The following is an 18686-nucleotide window of genomic DNA, read 5'->3' on the forward strand; positions in this document are numbered from 1 at the left end:
AAAAATGACTTTTGAAGATATAAAATGATACGCAGTAGTGTTAAAAAGAAGAAATAGGAACTCCAGTGTGCTAGTAGTGGAGTGGCTTAAGGTCTGGTATTCAGGAAACACATTCATTGCTCGTTTAAATAGTTTATTTCCACCAGATGTATGGTCCGCAACGATACAAAATTAGATAATTCAGAAAATAGAAATAAAATGCAACTGCACCTAATTAATAAAATAAAGACTGTAATTACAGCTGCGTCATTGCCAGCATAGCATTTTGCCTAATTATCATTAACCAATTTAAAATATAAGAAGATACTTCTCAACTGCTTTCAAACAGAAAATTCAATGCTCACCCCCTTGGCATTTACTCAGTCATGGAAATTGGAAGGAACATTAGATCGCGGCAGAAGGATGTAATTTAACCCGGCCACGCAAGTGAGGAGGAACATGAAACTTAAAACAAAACTTAAGGGTGAGACGCGCGGCTTCACAGGCGCAGCTGTGCATTCAGGGACAGCTGGGAAATAACACCTTCAAAACCTCTTAACTACTAAGATAACTACTGAGTCCATGTGGGCTTCCTACCAAGTGTAACACACGATTTTGTTGACTTTAATTAAAAATTTTGACCTTGCAAAAATATTTTGCAATATAGCTGGTGGATTTACAACCAGCTGTACAACCATTTTATGTGAAAATAAATTAATCAGAATATGAAAAATACACATAAAATCCATCCATCCATTTTCTATACCCACTTGTTCCAATGCAGGGTCACAGGGAAATAATAAAATATTTATTGCAATATTTGCTGTTGAAATCATTTCACTTTACAAATCTAATACATCTCATTCTTCAGAATAGTCAAAAATAACATTGGACTAAGTCACAGACCAGGAATAAAAGTGTTCACAGTTTTATATGATGTGTTAAAGAAGTCACACTAGGCTGCTACAGCAGATGGGTTTGTCTCATGTTGAGCTGCGGGAGAATCTTCTTTCGAACCCAGAGGTGTCTCCATTATTTGACAAACTTCCAGTCACCTTATCCTTTAGATTAAGAAACACAAAATCAATACCCAGTCTGGGATGTATGATCTACCGTACTGATGTGAATGTTTTGTTGATAAACTCACTTTTACATTGCCAACTACTTCTTCCACAGACTTGAATGTTGAGGAATGTCTAAAGAGAGGCATGAAAGTCAATAATAATAAAGATAATAATAATGATATTAAGAATAAGAAGAAGAAGAAGAAATGTAGTAGTAAATACATTAAATTCAGAGATGATCACAAAATGTTGTCTATGTACATATAATTGTGGTGTTTTACCTCATAGTTGGCACACTTATAGTGTGACCCAAGGTGCTAGATTAGAGGCAGAAATAAGGGAAAATTGAATGAGAAAAGTAATTCTTAAAAGAAAAGGAAATATTCAGTAAAAGCATAACAAACCTTGTAGTTCGCGTAAAATGTAAAAGACTTGTCATTGCTTTTAATCATTTTTAAAACTTATAAATGTGAAGGGCAAAGCTAGTTAACTTTAAAGCATTGTGGTTGCATTTAGGTAGATGTATTTCTTTTAATGCATATAGCTGGTACAGTGCAAAAACTAGCAATTTCATTTAACTTTAATTATATATTATAAAACGTGTTTTGAGAAATGTTTGTCAAAAGCTTTCATTAAAATGTTATTGTTCTCAATAAGCAAAGAAAAAACCCCCCAAAAAAACAAAAAACAAAAACAAAAACAAAAAAAACAAAAAAAAATAAAACAAACAAAACACAACTAGTTAAAGCATAAAAACATGAATAATTTTCTTTATTTAATTGTTTTCTATGTTACCTTTTAGACTCTTTCTTAATTATTATATCAGTTCACCATTTGTTAAAAAAAAGAAAAACCACAACAACAAAAAATAGCAAAAAACAAAAAAAGGGCCTCATTCACTAATATTTTCTTACAAATCTTAAATTTGTTCTTAAGTTGTAATTAAAATACAGTTCTTTATGAATTTGACAAAATTTTTATATATTTAAAAACCCTCCGTCAAATGAAAGCATTCATAGAGTGCAAATTCATTCATATCATTTCTCTTAGATTGGTGAATAGCAAACTCTCCATAAGTTAAACAATGGACCAGCTAACCCTACTCTGCATAGGTAAACACCCAAAAATACCCATCAAAGCTTATGAGACTGACAGACGAGGAAAAATAACAAACAAAATGCCAAAAGAATGAATGAAAATAAATAATAACAAAAATATACACAGAAACCTGCTCACATTTTTAAAGTGATAGACTTGGTTATAGATCATCACATGCTGAGATTCAAAACATATAAAAGAAGCTTTATTTACAAATGGCAGTTAATTACTCTTGAACTTCTTGAACTGGTCCCATTAGCACATCAGGACGAACATCCTCATGCAGGGCTGCTCAATTCGGTCCTACGAGGGCCACAATCCAGCAGGTTTTCAATGTATTCCTGTTTCAACACACCTGAATAAAATTAAACGAATCAAACAACCTATCAAGTTCTGCACAATTACTCCTTAATTTGAGTCAGGTGTGATGGAGCAGGAATTCATGGAAAACCGACTGGATTATGGCCCTCATAGGACCGAACTGAGTGAAGAGGAAAGTGGTACACTGTAGAATACATTTCCACCTCTCTATATGTTGTGCCCTCTACAGTTTGTAAAGCAAATGACCTCCTGCTGTGTCCAAACACATTCAGCTTCATTTTAAGATGTGGTGCATTGATGGAGCAAGTGGTGGATCTGATGAAATCAAACCTCCTGGTGAGTCTTAAGGTTGGCCAGTGGTGTTATTAACCAGGGGATCAGGACATAATCTTCATCTTACCAAAATAAGAAGATTTTGATGAATGCTACAATCTTTGTAAAACATTTGTTAAAAAAAAAAAAAAAGGACTGAAGAGCAAATTTCTCCATAAGAACAGTTGGTGAATGAGGCCCATTGCCCTCAATATGAGGCATGGTATCCCCCATATTGAGGATGGTGAAAATCATCCCTTTCAGTATGGACATGACTTTGAAGTCATCATATTCTACATTTTTTGGTGCGGTCACTTACTTAAAACAGTTACTGCTGATCAAAAACACTCAGAGAGCTTACCGTTGTGGGCTTGGAAGAGACAGGGTTCTGTTGAGTTTGCAGCATGAAGATAAGGACAGGCACACACATTAACGTCACACCAGCTTCTGTTCCCACCAGGATAATAACAACGGACTTAGCTACTGCTGTGCAATGCTGTGATTGGATTATGGTTGTTTACTTGCTTAAAGTAAAAAAAAAATAAATAAAAAATACAAGCAGGTGATGCTCTGAACAAAATCAAGTTATATTTGCACTGTTGTTAGTGGCCAGGAATTATTATTGTAGACAAATGACAATAAAAATAAATAAAAAAGAAATAATAAGTGGAGAGACACTTAATTTGGAAACATGCATAAATGGAACAAATTCATTGCTGCTTCGGACATTTTTAAGGGATTTGCACCACCTGGTTTATATTTCAGTATTTAAGATAAAATATTAAAGTTGTATAACAAATTAAATCCATTGTGTTTCTGCCATTTATGTTCCCAATATAAAGTGAGAAAATCTGTAGAAAGAAGGTGAGCAAACAGTAGATGTACCTCATCTGTGCCAGTCTCCTGGTGACGACCATGCCCACACTGGACAGTGCAGCTGATGTCACCTGGCCCGCTTGAGAAAGGCCGTCCCGTGTCTTCATATATCTGAATGAACAATGGTCTTAGTGTTGTCATGTATTACATAACAGGTGAGTAAGTACAGAGGAGACAACGATGCAGATAACAATTAGCCCATACACGTCAGAAGCCTCTGTCCATCTGCCTGCAGAAGATCCCCTGATCACCATTTCAAACAAACACTTCTGGCTGGCTGTGGTGTTGCCTGCTAATGCCACTGCTTCTTGTGCTAAGTCAGGCTGTACTGCTATTAACAGGGCGCCGATCCTGTTTGATCTGAGCAATCCCATCACTTGTTTCTTGGAAGGAGTTTCTCTTTAACATGTGTGCAGAGGAAGATGTTGGGAAGCCCCTGTACAGTAAAAAGCTAATGTATTTTTATCTAGGAATGATTGTAACATAATGAGTAAGACTCACACACTGGAGTGGCTGATGTCCTCCAGAGCAGCAGAGGCTGAAAGATATCTGAAAAGACAGCATGCACAGGATGACGGATTATTGTGCTGACTTAAGAGGGCAGCCATGACAGTTGTCAGTGTACGTTTTGTGGTTATGTAACCATATTACAGTAAAACAGTGCATGACAGATGCAGTGGCTAGGTTTTCTTAAACCATTTTAAACTATGCAGACTTTTAATAAAGGAAATCTTACTACTGTTTATTGTGTCATTATTGTGAGGGTCTGAGTGCACTTACGGGGCTGAGGTCTGGACTTCCTGCCAGCCTTTGGATAGATTCTCTTTGATGTTACTGAGAGGACTCATTCCCAGCTGCCTCCTGATGTCGGCAGCATATTTTTCCTTATCCAAAAGCACCTGTCTCAAGGTTTGAATCTCATCCTCCGTCTAAAGAAAATAAAGAAGACCTGAAAAAGATCAATTCAGCAGGAACATCGACGATATATTTTTCAAGCTGCTGTCCCATCACATTGTGATGAACAATACAAAATAGCGGCATCACCTTCGAAAGCTCATAACGTAGATTTTCTAAGTCATCCTCTCTCATCTCTGCATGTGAACATCCATTTCCAGTTATCCTTGTGGAGAAGTTGATAGACGGAGAAGCCCCACTAAAACCTTGGAGACAATATGTCGAAAATATTATACAAAGCTGATGTTAGTAGATGAGTTAGTGGGTGAGTTAGTTAGTAGGTTAGTAGATTTGAACCCAAAAAATATGTATAGAAAATGTAATTCCATTGTAATCAAATGAGATTGCACTGTATTAGAGAATAAATTTAGCATATGGATCAATTTCAAAAGAAGATAATGGGAAAAGAATTCTAATCAAAAACTTGTGATATATCAATATATAGATCAATAGAATCAGTTGCTATAACTGTATGATATACTTGTTCTATAAAATGTGCCAATGTTAATCTTTCTAAAACAATATTTTTCAGTGGCAACTATTGTGCTTTACACTACACTTAATTTACTTTAAAGACTTCGTTATTAGCTGTTTTTAAGATCTTTGAAATAGAATATATAATCTAAATAAACTAAGATATTATTTTCAGATAGAATTACTTGCATCATTATAGTGATGGAAATACAAATTAATCGAGTACAGAGTATTTTACTTTCCACATGGTAAATATATTTTGATATTAACAAGTTTGAACTGCTACTTTCATAGGACTCTGAAAGAGGTGCATTTGTAAGTAATTTTGCTCTTTAACCACTGAGTATGTTTAAATATGTATTCATTTAATGTTTATTTGTACAAGGATAAGTATGAAGCTCTACCCTTTGGCACATGCAACAAATAGCGGAACAATCAACAACTGAAAACGTATCAAGTAATAAAAAGCAATTGAAACACCATATAATTGTACAATGAAAATAAACGTACATACATTACATATCATAAATATGATTAATTTAAAACGTAACTAAACAAAAATATAGATCAATTACATGTATAAGCAGAACATTTAACTTCTACAAACTTTTTAGAGGTGTAAGCGGCTAACAAATCGACTTTAAACACTCAGTAGTTATTCGGTGGTTGATAGATGTTAGTATTGTGTTTTTAACGGTAAAATGAACGCGCGCACATCGGAGCTGTCCTCGGTGCTGAACTCCTCTTCATCTGCACAGCTAACGAGCTAGCCGGCTAACAGCTAACTTGTTGCGCACTGTGCTAACGTCAACATAAACTCATGAAAAACATATTGTCTGCCCACAACAACCACACTTATAACTCTATATATTAAACAAACTTTACTGCCTGGACAACATGGCTTACCTTGTCGGCTCATTGCTGCCTCTTTCACTTCGAAGTAGTTTTGACAAGCTAGTTGTTGCTGACTGTGTCCATGCAGTCCACTCAGATACTAGCGGGGGGCAGACAGGATCAATGAGGCTATTATTGGGTTAGCTAATTTCGCTCTGACACGATGTTTACAATGATCACCAGGATGGGGAAAAGAAGAAGAAGAAGTACACAAAGTCCGCCTAAAAGCTATATACCTTTTAAAGTTCAAAGTTTGTGACAATATAAATATACAAATACTGCACACATTTCTTTCTTTCTTTCTTTCTTTCTTTCTTTCTTGAATATAATTATATTACCTTTCTATAAAGTGTGGAGATGTCCCAATTGATTACTTTTGTTTTTTTAGACAAATGTCTATACAACACATGAGAGATCCCAAATAAGTAAATACTGTGATATATAATAATGCGATAAAAAGTTGGCACTTTTTTACTTAACCCTAGTGGTACCTGAGAATACACTGAGTAAATTATTCCAATTATTAAACGACTGGCCAAAAGCAAGAGTTTGTCATTTACTGTTGGTGCAAAACACTTGTGATGATTATTATAGGAACACCCTTTAATTGTGCTACCCTCAACAGGACAACAGGATATATACTTGAACTCCAAATCTAACACATTAACCATCACCAAAAAAAACTGTCTGTCTCCATCTGCTGGTAATACAAGCTGACACCTGAAGCTGTATCTCTTCCACAGTAAAGGTTTGAAGAAAATGTTGGCATATTTTAGTTTTTCTTTGCTACTGCTTTAAAAGCAAAATGACTTCATCTTCCAAAAGAAGAATGAGAATAAAAGAAAAGGGGTTATTACATCATATCACATTAGGGGTTCATACATCATTGTTGTAACAATATTTATTTGGCAGTAAAACTATATAAATATATATATATATATATATTCAGGTGGATGAAACCTTTAGTCTGTCAAACACTAATGTCATGTGAATGACACTTTAAAAATAAATGAGTAAATGGGGGCGAGGGGGTGGGGGGGTGTGTGGTGGTAAGTGATCATGTGATAAAAAAAATGTGTAGCTGGAAGAGGAATGCGGTGAGAAACAAGGCATTTCTTTTTTCAAGACTCATAATTTATTTTCTGTATTGTTATAGCTGTCTGTAACTTTCACTATAACTAAATGTCTCTCTTGTAGATGGGACAGTGTGCCTCAGTAGGACTACCTGTATAAAGAAAGATTAATTAAATAAAGAAATAGAGAATTTCATGAAAGCAAACAATCACTGATATTTTTTCATTTTTTTCATACTTCACTGATAACAAGAAAAACTTGTCAGAACGTCAGCCAACTAACTTCACACAGTCATCACATGTGTGGACTGAACACTTTTAGATCATCATTATAAATTGTCAACAGCTTGGAAAGTCAGTTATCACTCATGAAGGCAGCTGATGAGAGGATGCTGTATGAATGCTGGGGGTGGGGGGCAGTCAGACGGTTGTTGTGATGTCAGTATTACTTAAAACCTTTTATGTCAAAAATTGTTTTTCTGTTACAAAAAATCAATTACATTAACTAAAAAGTTTTCCTTTTTTAATTAATGTAATTACGTACTGTAACTGTAGCCACACTGTTACTGTATTAAAGATAAAAAATAAAACATTCCAAAAATATGTTAGTTTTAATCCAGTCTTAGAACAATTCAAATTGTGTACTTAACCACAGAAAAAAAGTTATAAATTTCTATTTTTTCCCATTTGTTTGTCAATCACATCAACTAGCAAAGGATTTTCTTTCTTTCTAAAGAAGACCCTGTATTTTTATCTCTCTGATGTTATTCATAGGGAGGTAAATGAAAAGTGTGGGTTTTTTTTATATTATATTATATTATAATTATATTAATTTTATTTTGGCCAGACCATTACTGTAAAATAATAGAATTCATTCTTAACGATTTGCTTGTTTAAATAAAAATTTTCTTAAAATAATAATAATAATAATAATAAGGTGATAAAAGAAGTAGACACAACAAACAATAACAAAAGAATAAAAATAAAAAAGTGGTTGTTTCATAAGGACATGAGTCAAAATGTTGAGGAACATTTATTCAACAACAGCAAATCAGTTCATTGATCCACTTGTTTTCTTCCAGACACACGATTACCATGCTACAACATAAACGTTAAGGTTTATACTTTATATGGGCCAAGTGTATGTACAAGCAACCTTTACCATTAAATCATTCCTTGCAAAATTTAATGGTTACATTACAACACCATACCAGTTAAAATGAGGAATTCATCATCTGAAACATGACGGTATATGAAATAAATAAAATTCCAAAAAATGCATCATATAACCATTTCACTATAGTTACACTATATACTATGTAAATTTTTATGGAATCATTTCCTGATCATTGATCCATTATAATTTTTTTAAACACACAGTGCATTCAAATTAGAACATTTACAGTAGCATTTTTCAATATCTCAATGAAAAAGCCATGACAGGAACATCTATGTTTCATCAGTGGTTACAGGAAACATCATACAAGGGCCACAGAAGTCAACATCCATACCATTAATAGCAGAGGGTGGGCTAGAGGGGTTCACCAATTGTAAACCATTGAAACACATTATTAGCAGTTGAGATGGCAAAGATGTTTGTGGCAATCTATGGCAAACATGTGTGGCAATATCTGCAAACTGAGTGGTATAAAAAATCTTTTTTTCTCAGAGCTGCCTGTGGCACTGGCTCACACATGATACGCCCAACGAGATTCTTTACCTACACGGATTCAAAAATGACGACAATAAAAGATCACAGCATCAGACAAAATATCAGACTCGTTGGACTTCAGTTCAAAACACAAAAAAGTTGATGAACATGACTTTTTTCTTTCTTTCTTTTTTTTTTTTTTTTTACTTTTCTCAACTTCACATCACATTAACTTATGAGCTTGTTGAACAAGTCATCCTCTGCACTGCAGCCGATGGAGACCTACATATATATCAGCCTTTTAGAAGCTCTGATCAGAGCCAGCTGGATTACTTGGTGCTCCTTGGCTTCATGTGGCGCAAAGAACTAAAATAAAAGCAACAAAGAGCTCCTTTGAGTCTCCACTTCTTGTGGTGTTTTTGTCATTGTTATAAATCATAAGAAAACAAAGAAAAAGACAGCCGCAGCTCAGCTCAGGAAAATAAAAATGATCTTCTAATGACAACTAAATATTTGAAATGGAGCTGTTTCGTGTGCCATTCCTTTGTCAGTATCAATTTTAGAGCTGCTGATATAACAATAAAAGCTAAATCTTCCTGATTTATCACATCACTGAAACATACCGTATCAAATTTGTAATGCACATTACAAATCAATGTTAAAGTTTCAGTGAAAATGATCTAAATAACAGCCTGCTGCAACAAGATGGGGAAAGTGGTCCACTTCCTGCGACGACAGATTTCTGTCGGGGAGAACAGCTGGTACTAACCTGCAAGTAGTCTGTAAATAAAGCTGTGTACCTTCACATGAAAAACACTCAAAAGTGGAGCAAACAGAAGATGAACACATACATTGCCGAAGACGTACTCTAGGTCAGATGACGGCAGGTGGCGTTTATATCGACTGCAAATCAGAAGTGCAAACTGTAAATGTGGGTGATAGCTCGGTTCTTGTGGGTTTAATGATGGCACTGACTGCCTAAGCCAGCAAATGCATGTCTCCAACCAGCACCTCCCTGAGCCCTCACTCTTCAATCGTTCAGCATAAAATATTGTGTAAACTTCACCATCCTCTTCTCCTTGTGAGCTGTAATCATCAGAATCTTACTGCACATACATTATGATTCTCGCTAAGTAACAAATGTTGCCAAGGAGTAAAGAAAATCTGGAGACGATGTTTTCTGCACAGTGCATGCTACACTATGGGGAAAGGGAAAATAGGGCAGGCGACCTGTGTGGTTAAAGGCTAAGGAAAACAAAAGAAGTAATAAAAGGGAAACAATTTTGTTGTTTCTCTTTTCTTCTTGTACCAGGGGAAGTACGATCAGGGAGGGGTGCAAGGGGATGTGACTTCATTAGTTCCTTTTATAGGCCATGCTTACTTGTCCCTCTCCTCTGCATGGCTCTCTTTCTGAAGTGGAAAGATGGATTGCCTCTTTCTTTCATTTCACTGAAGTGGAGCAGGGAAGCAGGCAGGACCCCAGGCCAGGTCTGACGGAAGCGGAAGGTTAGTTGAAGCCAGTGTCGGTGTTGTAGGTGTAGTGCCCATCTGATGTTAACTGGGTTGTCTCTGTTGCTGACGGCTGCAAAACTATGGGCTCACCGCCAGCCTCTGTTTGAGAAGCAAAAACCAAGTTTCAAGCATTTTTTCCATTATAAATCCTCTGACAAAGTTTGTGACACAAGCTGCTTGGACTCACCTCTCTCATCAGACTGCAGCTGAGCCTCAAGGTCCTCAGGGGACACATAGAATTCCTGATCCTGGCCTTCCCGAGGCCGGGGTTTACATCTTCCACAGCAGCAGTTACAACAGCAACACAGGCAGCAACAGAAGTAGCATCCAGTGGCCAGGCCACAGAATACAAACAGCGCCTGCAAGCAAGCAGATTCATGAAAACAAACTCTGAGCTGTCATTATACCGGAGCAGATGGTAATAGGTCCAGACATTTCCCCTCATCTTACCTTTGCCCACCAGCTCGAAAGGACAAAGTAAGTGTTGACATTTTCCTCTCCAAATTGCTCAGCCACATATAGTCCCAGAGAGCCATATTTATCGTAAATGTTCCGCTTCGTGGGGTCATTCAGAATCGCATGAGCATTATTAATCTCCTTGAACTTATCTGCAGCCTCTGGGTTGTCAGGGTTCTTGTCAGGGTGAAACTTTAGCGCCAGTTTCCTGTTGTAGAAAATAATAGAATTAAAGGGATTAGAATGACAGCAGACTGGACCAAACCTTTCCTATTGGGAAGTCACACAGGGAAGCCTTTTACCTATAAGACCTCTTAATATCATCTGTTGTAGCCAGCTTGTCCACTCCCAACACATGGTAGAGAGACTCCCCGGCAGTGGACAGAGAGCGCTGCCTCTGGTGTTCAGCCATGATGTCTCACGTCCACAGGCTGGACACAGAAAGGAGAAATGTAAAAATGCACCACTTGGCTGCAACTTGTGCTTCATAAACCTGTTCATCAGGACGAAAACGCCTTCAACCGAAGAGAGGCCTGTGTGGCTGAAAGCTGAATGCTCCTGACTGCAGGCAGCAGCTAGTCCAGTGCTCACTGTTAAACACAGCTGTGCTGAAATGTAGCTCTGTGTGAAATATAAAAAAAAGAAATACACGATGGGAATAATGAAAGGCTAATTACATTACCTTAATTATTTTTATTGTTATTATAGATTTTCAGGGCGGCTGCACCAGTGATATAAAGTGTGGTAGGTGATTATACTGATAGTGTGGCATCTTGGCAGACCATTGATGCTTATGCTGCTTTAAGTAAATCAGAAACTGACATCCCTGCAGACAATCAGGGCAGGGTTGCGAGAAATGCTATAAAAATAAAATAAAAACCCTTAAGTCATTCTTAGAAATAACGCTGCCTCAACGGGTGTCATCTCGACAGAAATGAAAGCCACTCATCTATTTAAAGCTCTCTTTATCTTTTTCATTTTTTCCACAGGAAACTAAATTATATGAGAACCGACTGTCGCTTTTCTTCCCATTGCAAATCGCATCCGGCTATAAATCGTCCACATCGAGGATTAGATACGAGGACGATGCTGAGAGCATAATCTCAGAGCAAGCATCATCAGCTGCACTGCTACAGCGCACAGCATCCATGTTGGTTTGCTTCCTGGCCTGCTCTTGATGCAAAACAGGGATGGATCGTCAGCAGAAAATTTCAAGGGCAAGGGGCCAGAGTTTATAGAGGAATAAGAAAAAATCGAAACGCACGTGATGGCTCACCTTACAGTTGGCTCAGATGCGCTGCAAAACGAACGATCCGGGGCACGTTCTGGTTTTAGACGGTGTAGCGTGACTATGGCCGCATCTCGCACGTACCAGGACCCTCTCTGGCTCCCACTACACGACCATGGACAGCTGCAGCAGTCTGTTGACTCCGCCCCCTTGAAGCCCATGGAGAGCCGACGTGCGCGTGCACCGAAAAATGACAAATGACGCTGTACGTGAAAGAAAAGAAAAGAAAAGAAAAGAAAAGAAAAGAAAAGAAAAGAAAAGAAAAGAAAAGAAAAATGAAAAAGCAGAAGGTTATATTTTAAGATTTGCAATCGCAGAAATAGTTTGTTTTTTTAAAACACTCCTCGCAAGAAATCAACACTTCTGTGACACTTTGAAATAGTGAGGTGTACTTTTTTTAAAAACATTTTATTTATATCTTGATTTAGCCTAAAAGTTTTATAAGAAAACCATTCAACAAATAAACCAAATCATAAACTCTAATATGTAATAATGAAGTGGCCATTTTATTGGGTTCACTTTGCTGATACCGGTTAGACCTCCAAACTTCTTCAAAACTCCTTTTCTTGATGGCATAGATTCAACAAGATGTTGGAAACAATCCTTAGTAATAGTGACATGATAGCATCACACAGTTACTGCACTTCCACGATGAGAATCTCCTGTTCCATCACATGTCATATGTGCTCTATTCTATTCTATTCTATTCTATTCTATTCTATTCTATTCTATTCTATTGTACAGTCATTTAGCAGACGCTTTTATCCAAAGTGACTTTCATTTGAGAGTCAGAACAACACAAACAAGAATTCAAACGAGATGGGACATCTCGTTTGAATTCGTCCTGATGAATTGTGCATTATTGTCTAAATTTAGAGATAATAAACTGTAACTTTAAATATGTACAAAAGCAGTAAGACCTGTACTGTGCTGGAGTTGAATGGCTTAACTGTTTTAGTTTCTTCTTCTTTTTTTTTTTTTTTTTTCAATTAATTTATTAACATTTCATTAACATTTTCAAGATTTCTTCTGCTGGCGAACATTAGCAGCCACATTTCCCTCAGTCTGCCCCAGGACAGCTGTGGCTATAACCAAGAATGGATGAAGAGTGGATGTATAATGGATCAAATGTAAGCAAGTTAAAATGCTTTTAAATTTGATCTATTACTGAAATTAAATAAATAGAAAGACCGCAAGTTATTTAGGTGATCATTTTTTTAAACTGCTAAATAAATAATAAACTGCTTTTAAACTGCTAAACTGAGATGTTTGTACATCTAATTTTTTACAAGAATTGCCTTGTAATAGTAGTGACTTGACGGCATGTATAAATTAGTTAAGCCTATGCTTTATATTAATTAAATTACATGACTTTTATTGAAATAGTATCGAAATTTGCTCGCAAATTCCAGTTGGTTCCCTCGCAGGTGTGCCTCGGCAACCGTGACGTCACAATCCTCACCAATCGAAGATCTCGCAGGAGTGACGTTCCTATCGCGAGGTTATCGTGTTAGCCTGGTTTATTAGCTAGCTGGGAAAAGCTTGGTCGTGTGTTTGGGGTTTTGAGTTTTTTTTTTTCTTTTCTTTTTTTTCATAATCGTAAACGAAACGAAAGAACCGAACATTGTTTATACGTTTCCGTTCCTTCCTGTGCGAAAATATAATCGCCGGACTCCGCGTTTGCACGGTAAAATGAGAAAACACACGGTCAGGACTGTTGCTCAGTAGGATAGGGGTTTGTTTTGGAAGGCTCGTTGAACTTTCAAATGATTATTAGTGATCCTCATAGAGTATAAAATGTTATGTTAGTTGCAGAAATACCTTGTTATTGAGGTAAATTAGTTGTCTGCAGTATGTGATACCCCGGTGTGCATTTAGTTCTGATATCTGCCTTGTTGTAACGTTTACTGCTCGTGTAGATAGACTGTGACACCAAGCTGTGCCAGACTTGCTCACGTTCCGCACGTCTTACTACTTCTCAGGATCCCAATGATGAGTTATGCTGAAAAGCCAGAGGATATCACAAAAGAGGAGTGGATGGACAAATTAAACAATGTTCACATACAGAGAGCAGACATGAATCGGCTCATTATGAATTACCTGGTGACAGGTGAGAAATCTCGCTTTTAAGGCAGTGACTGCAATCTGAATATACAATTTCTAGACGTTCTTAGGCTTATAAATAATATGAAAATGTATTTATCTCTTTGTTTTATATGCCTCAAGAGGGGTTCAAGGAGGCAGCGGAGAAGTTCAGGATGGAGTCTGGGGTGGAACCGAGTGTGGACCTGGACTCTTTGGATGAACGGATAAAGATCAGAGAGATGATTCTAAAGGGCCAGATACAGGATGCTATTGCACTCATCAACAGCCTTCACCCAGAGCTGCTTGATACCAATCGATACTTGTATTTTCATCTGCAGGTAAGTTCACATTGAGTTTTGGGCTAATTTTAGTACAAGAAAAAACATTTGTTGTTTGTTTATTAAGGTAATGTTAAGGACATATCATCGATGGACTCAATAGACTATAGACGTAACAGCAGCGAGAGTTTGTTGTGAGTCCTGCTGATATTTGAATTAACATTGAACCCCATATTTAACTCAGACTGCCTATGGCCCATTGTGGTGTTTTCCCTCCTAAAATAGGAAGTTGTGGAAATATATGATGAACCGTGACATAGCTTGAGCATCAACTTTTTTGTTTCCTCTTTTACAGCAGCAGCATTTGATTGAGTTAATCAGGCTAAGAGAAACTGAGTCAGCACTTGAATTCGCTCAGACACAACTTGCAGAGCAAGGGGAAGAAAGCCGAGAGTGTCTGACAGAGATGGAGCGAACGCTAGCCCTTCTGGCCTTTGACAACCCAGAGGAGTCGCCCTTTGGAGACTTGCTCAACATGATGCAGCGACAAAAGGTCAGCTGGTCTTTTCTGATTATTTACTTAATGATTGGAATTAATTGTAATTATTTAATGTCATTATTTCAGACCAACGTGACATAATGGCATTATTGAATATGGTAGTTTAACATATTTAATTTAATCATTTGGTTCTGAACCCAGGGACATAAATAGGGAGTCCTTAAATCAAACAGATTTAAGGACTCCCAGTTATATATTTGGATACATCTGAGCAGTGATATTATTTACTTGGCTGATGGAGTGAATGATTTCGTTATTTTATTTTTACTATTTATTTAAACCTTTTTTAACCAGGAAATAAAACTCTTGAGATTTGAAATCTATATTCTGGCCAAGGTAGGCAGTAACAATGAACGCAACAAAACACTAAAACTAAATTTCATAAACATGCAGATTTAAGTTAAAACACAGCTTTAAGACACCAAGACTTCATACAATTTAACACCGCAGTCATAAAAAGCTAAATGGAGACAAATTGGTCAAAACATAGTTAGAACCCCACATATCTTCTTCTAATATATTTAGACCTTAAATATGAATATGAATGAAGGTGAGAGCAGGTGGAACCAGGGGTAGGAAAACAGTCTGTGTTGCAGTTTCACCAAGTTTTCTTTAAATATTTGCTAACAATTAACAGATAACGGTGTAACTGCAATCATTTGTGTGTGATTGAGCAACCATAATCACAGTTGTTTTTATTCACATGTTTAAACCAGCTGGTTAAAACTAACAGATGTCATTTTTTCTATTGTTTTTTTTACCATTTATCAGAGTTGATGGACATGATGTGACCTCTTTGTGCTCCCATTCTCTGCTGAATATGACATGTCTGCCATGTACAATTTTTGTTATGAAAGCCTACAACTTAATATTTTATTATATTTATTCTTATATTCATTTTCAACTAATGGCTGTTTTTTTTTTATAAGGGTTAGCTGAATAGGCATGTAGTACAATAGTGGCAAGAAAGTAGACAAAGAACATTAAATTGTTCTTTGTAATTAATTATAAGATAAGAGATAAAATAATACTTAATTCTCAGCTTGCACAGAAAATTGCCCTAAAGTACTGAATCAACAATCATTACAGACAAGACTGCAGTCATACCAAACAAAAAGAAGTCTAGAAATATCTGCAAAAACATAAAATCAATAAAAAAATTGTAAGATGTTTTCATCTACTAAAATTGTCTTAATTGTGCTACAAGTACAGTGCACCTGTGCTTTGAATTCTTTTAAACAGATAAGGCCATTTCTCCTGCCCATATATGTAGTCATGGTTACCACAGTGTGTAGCATAAAATAAAAACAGCGAATAAAAAAATTATTAAATTTAATTAGTGCTCAGCTAAGTCCTTACAATATTTGCTCTGTATAAAGCACATCTCCATTTACTCAGACACAGACTTGGCTTTTCTTGTTACATGTGTCAGACCCACATCATGTGTGCTACTGCTGTATGAAAAAAGATGATCTGATGTCTGCAAGCACACGGCTAAATTGTTTGCCTGTTCAGGCCGAGGTGTGTGAGGCTACAGGAAACACAGTCAACATAGGTCATAAATAGTCTAGTCAGGAATTTGTTTATTTTAATTTCCCTTTATATCTTGATGTACAGGTCTGGAGCGAGGTGAACCAAGCTGTGCTGGACTATGAAAACAGGGAGTCTACGCCCAAACTGGCTAAACTCCTGAAGTTACTGCTGTGGGCTCAGAATGAGCTGGACCAGAAGAAGGTGAAATATCCCAAAATGACTGACCTTAGCACGGGCACCATCGAGGATCCCAAGTGAAAATTACAGACAAGCGCATCCACCTTCCACATCCCCTTAATTTATAATCAGTCAGTGACTGTGTGATTACCAGGTGACATGTATGTATAAACAGATTCTACATTGTTTTGTTGTTTTTTTTTCCCACATTTCATTCATGACAGGTAAAACTTACCTCATTGTGCAAACTGTAGGTTGTTGTTATCGCTAAGTAACAGAATTAATTCTGTTTATTTACAGATCTTTTTAGCTGGATCTTGGTGAAAACCAAATTCAAATAGCTGTTTTTATATTTTGTCTTTTTAAAGCCTGAGATGTTGGCATTATTTATTGTGACCATTTTCCCCAGCAAGACTACATTTCTACTAAGATTGTCAAATGGATTTGTTACTGTGTATGGAGCTGAAATCTGGACTCCCGATGAAGGAGGGGCTGTGCTGCTCAGCCCGTGGAGACGTGATAAATGCTCTCATTTGCTGAATATGTGTTTAGACTGAGCTGGTGGATGGTTTCAGGTCAGAAAGTGAATTTAAAATTGAAATTTCATTAACAAAATGTGAATATTTTTCAAATAAATGGCAAGCTACACGTTATAATGGTGAAGTAGTTTTAATTCATTATTATTTAGCAAGTTTACTTACTAAGATGTTTGGAGATTTGCTTTAATATCAGCATCATTCTTTTCAAACCATGAAGTCAGATCGTCTCTTTATGGCAGTGTTTATCAATCCTGGTTCTCAGGGCCTACTGCCCTGCATGTTTTAGATGTTTCCCAACTTCAACACACCTGATTAACATTAACTGAATTGCTCATCAAGTTCTTTTCAAGCCTGTTAAACCCTAAAACTCTAAGCATATTTTTGCTATTTTTGGTCTGCCTGGTTTTTATTATTTAAAAATGCATCTTTTGAAGTACAGTTAGCATACAAACATTTTTTCAGGACAGTTTTTTGTTGTCAGATTATGAAGTTATGAACTATGTAAAATCAATGTATTAGTAGATATAGCACCATAAAGACAAAAAAAACCAATGTATTGCTAGCAGTATTTTGTATAAATAACACACAGATCAAGAGTGACCAAAACTTTTCTCATCTGCACATCATCCTGTCAAGTCTTTGCTTTCCCGAGACAAAAATGGCATTTAAACAAACCATTTTCATATTTTCACTTTTACCTCCAGGCGTTTTTTGCTATTTACAGTCATTTATGGTATTATTAGCCTACAATCCTCAAACAACTCCAAATTTTTGGCAGCACCATGCAACAAAAACATATTGGTTTTATTCCAACCACAGAGGATCATTATTCGTTGTTCTTTTCAGACAGATAAATAATTTTATGTTCACTCTTTTATCTTTGGCTGCTCCAGATTGGACATTACTGTCATTTTAAGCTCTCTGATTGGTGGAAAGTTTAACAGGACATTGTGTCAATGTCTTTTAACAACATAGTAGTGATTATGCTCTTTTGTTAAGAAAATTTGATAAATAATTGGGTTATTATGGATCACTCATGGTGGATTTATCATTTAGATTGTACATTTTGTTTGTGGATTGTAAACTTCCTGGACGGGGATATAAATGCCTGGAAAAGGTCTGTAGATCAGGTAAAGGGCAAAGTGATGATCACAGAGTTTCACATTACCGTTCCAAGAAACTGTTGACAGTATAAACGATAGTGCTCGGGGGGTGGTGGTGATCCTGATTTACAGGAGCTTTAACAGTTAATGAGCTATTCATTTCAGTGGCATCTAAAACATCTGGGACAATCTGGGTCCTGGGGACAAAGACTGAGTTACGGTATGTAGTAAAGATCAGGTTGTGGGTGTGTCGAACTGAACCCCTGTATGAATGACCTGCTTTGTCAAATTATGTTTTTTTTTTCTGTGTGTGTGTGTTGAAATCAGATGGTTTATTAATTTTGATTATATATTTATTTATTTTACCAAATTCAGTCTTTGTAGAGCTATGATACATGACACAACAACAACATAATTCAAATTATTTAGTTGTATATTACTGGAGTGAGAAGGGACTGTA

At 36.5% G+C, this 18686-nt stretch overlaps 3 protein-coding genes across 7 annotated transcripts; 1 reads left to right on the top strand and 2 right to left on the bottom strand.

The window, feature by feature from the left end:
- Positions 1-718: 718 nt before the first annotated feature.
- LOC121651743 (tumor protein D54-like) lies at positions 719-6147 on the bottom strand. Of its 4 annotated transcripts, none has more exons than XM_042004148.1 (9): positions 5985-6143; positions 4695-4810; positions 4431-4579; positions 4152-4199; positions 3660-3761; positions 3136-3162; positions 1325-1360; positions 1127-1175; positions 719-1040 (listed from the first exon to the last, which is right to left on the bottom strand). In XM_042004148.1, exons 1-9 carry the CDS (start codon positions 5995-5997, stop codon positions 963-965), a joined length of 618 nt encoding a protein of 205 aa, XP_041860082.1. In that variant the 5' UTR covers positions 5998-6143; the 3' UTR covers positions 719-962. The 4 variants fall into 4 exon arrangements, 2 of the variants coding, with proteins under 2 accessions (XP_041860082.1, XP_041860084.1); XR_006012469.1 differs by having other exon boundaries at positions 998-1040; positions 3136-3221; positions 5985-6146; XM_042004150.1 differs by lacking the exon at positions 3136-3162 and having other exon boundaries at positions 5985-6144.
- Positions 6148-8065: 1918 nt separating this feature from the next.
- Positions 8066-12102, bottom strand: dnajc5aa (DnaJ (Hsp40) homolog, subfamily C, member 5aa). The gene is made up of 5 exons (XM_042004151.1): positions 11941-12102; positions 10967-11095; positions 10659-10872; positions 10396-10567; positions 8066-10307 (listed from the first exon to the last, which is right to left on the bottom strand). The coding sequence occupies exons 2-5, from the start codon at positions 11074-11076 to the stop codon at positions 10204-10206; spliced, it is 600 nt and encodes a 199-aa protein (XP_041860085.1). The 5' UTR covers positions 11077-11095; positions 11941-12102; the 3' UTR covers positions 8066-10203.
- Positions 12103-13474: 1372 nt separating this feature from the next.
- Positions 13475-17237, top strand: LOC121651742 (glucose-induced degradation protein 8-B homolog). 2 transcript variants are annotated; one of them, XM_042004146.1, is made up of 5 exons: positions 13475-13639; positions 13935-14062; positions 14179-14375; positions 14671-14868; positions 16492-17237. In XM_042004146.1, exons 2-5 carry the CDS (start codon positions 13942-13944, stop codon positions 16663-16665), a joined length of 690 nt encoding a protein of 229 aa, XP_041860080.1. In that variant the 5' UTR covers positions 13475-13639; positions 13935-13941; the 3' UTR covers positions 16666-17237. The 2 variants fall into 2 exon arrangements, with proteins under 2 accessions (XP_041860080.1, XP_041860081.1); XM_042004147.1 differs by having other exon boundaries at positions 13475-14062.
- Positions 17238-18686: the final 1449 nt, after the last annotated feature.

Source organism: Melanotaenia boesemani, chromosome 13 (assembly GCF_017639745.1).
Source record: "Melanotaenia boesemani isolate fMelBoe1 chromosome 13, fMelBoe1.pri, whole genome shotgun sequence".
Taxonomy (NCBI): domain Eukaryota; kingdom Metazoa; phylum Chordata; class Actinopteri; order Atheriniformes; family Melanotaeniidae; genus Melanotaenia; species Melanotaenia boesemani.

Excerpts from the sequence above, each read along its gene's own strand:
- LOC121651743 (XM_042004148.1), bottom strand. Across the intron at positions 3,762-4,151 it reads GACATCAGCCACTCCAGTGT|ATATATGAAGACACGGGACG; the intron begins GTGAGTCTTACT and ends TTGTTCATTCAG. Across the intron at positions 1,361-3,135 it reads TCTCTTCCAAGCCCACAACG|CACCTTGGGTCACACTATAA; the intron begins GTAAGCTCTCTG and ends CCTCTAATCTAG.
- dnajc5aa (XM_042004151.1), bottom strand. The coding sequence starts at position 11,076 with ATGGCTGAACACCAGAGGCAGCGCTCTCTGTCCACTGCCGGGGAGTCT. Across the intron at positions 10,873-10,966 it reads GATATTAAGAGGTCTTATAG|GAAACTGGCGCTAAAGTTTC; the intron begins GTAAAAGGCTTC and ends TTTCTACAACAG. Across the intron at positions 10,308-10,395 it reads GCTGCAGTCTGATGAGAGAG|AGGCTGGCGGTGAGCCCATA; the intron begins GTGAGTCCAAGC and ends CTTCTCAAACAG.
- LOC121651742 (XM_042004147.1), top strand. The coding sequence starts at position 13,942 with ATGATGAGTTATGCTGAAAAGCCAGAGGATATCACAAAAGAGGAGTGG. Across the intron at positions 14,376-14,670 it reads ACTTGTATTTTCATCTGCAG|CAGCAGCATTTGATTGAGTT; the intron begins GTAAGTTCACAT and ends CCTCTTTTACAG. Across the intron at positions 14,869-16,491 it reads ACATGATGCAGCGACAAAAG|GTCTGGAGCGAGGTGAACCA; the intron begins GTCAGCTGGTCT and ends CTTGATGTACAG.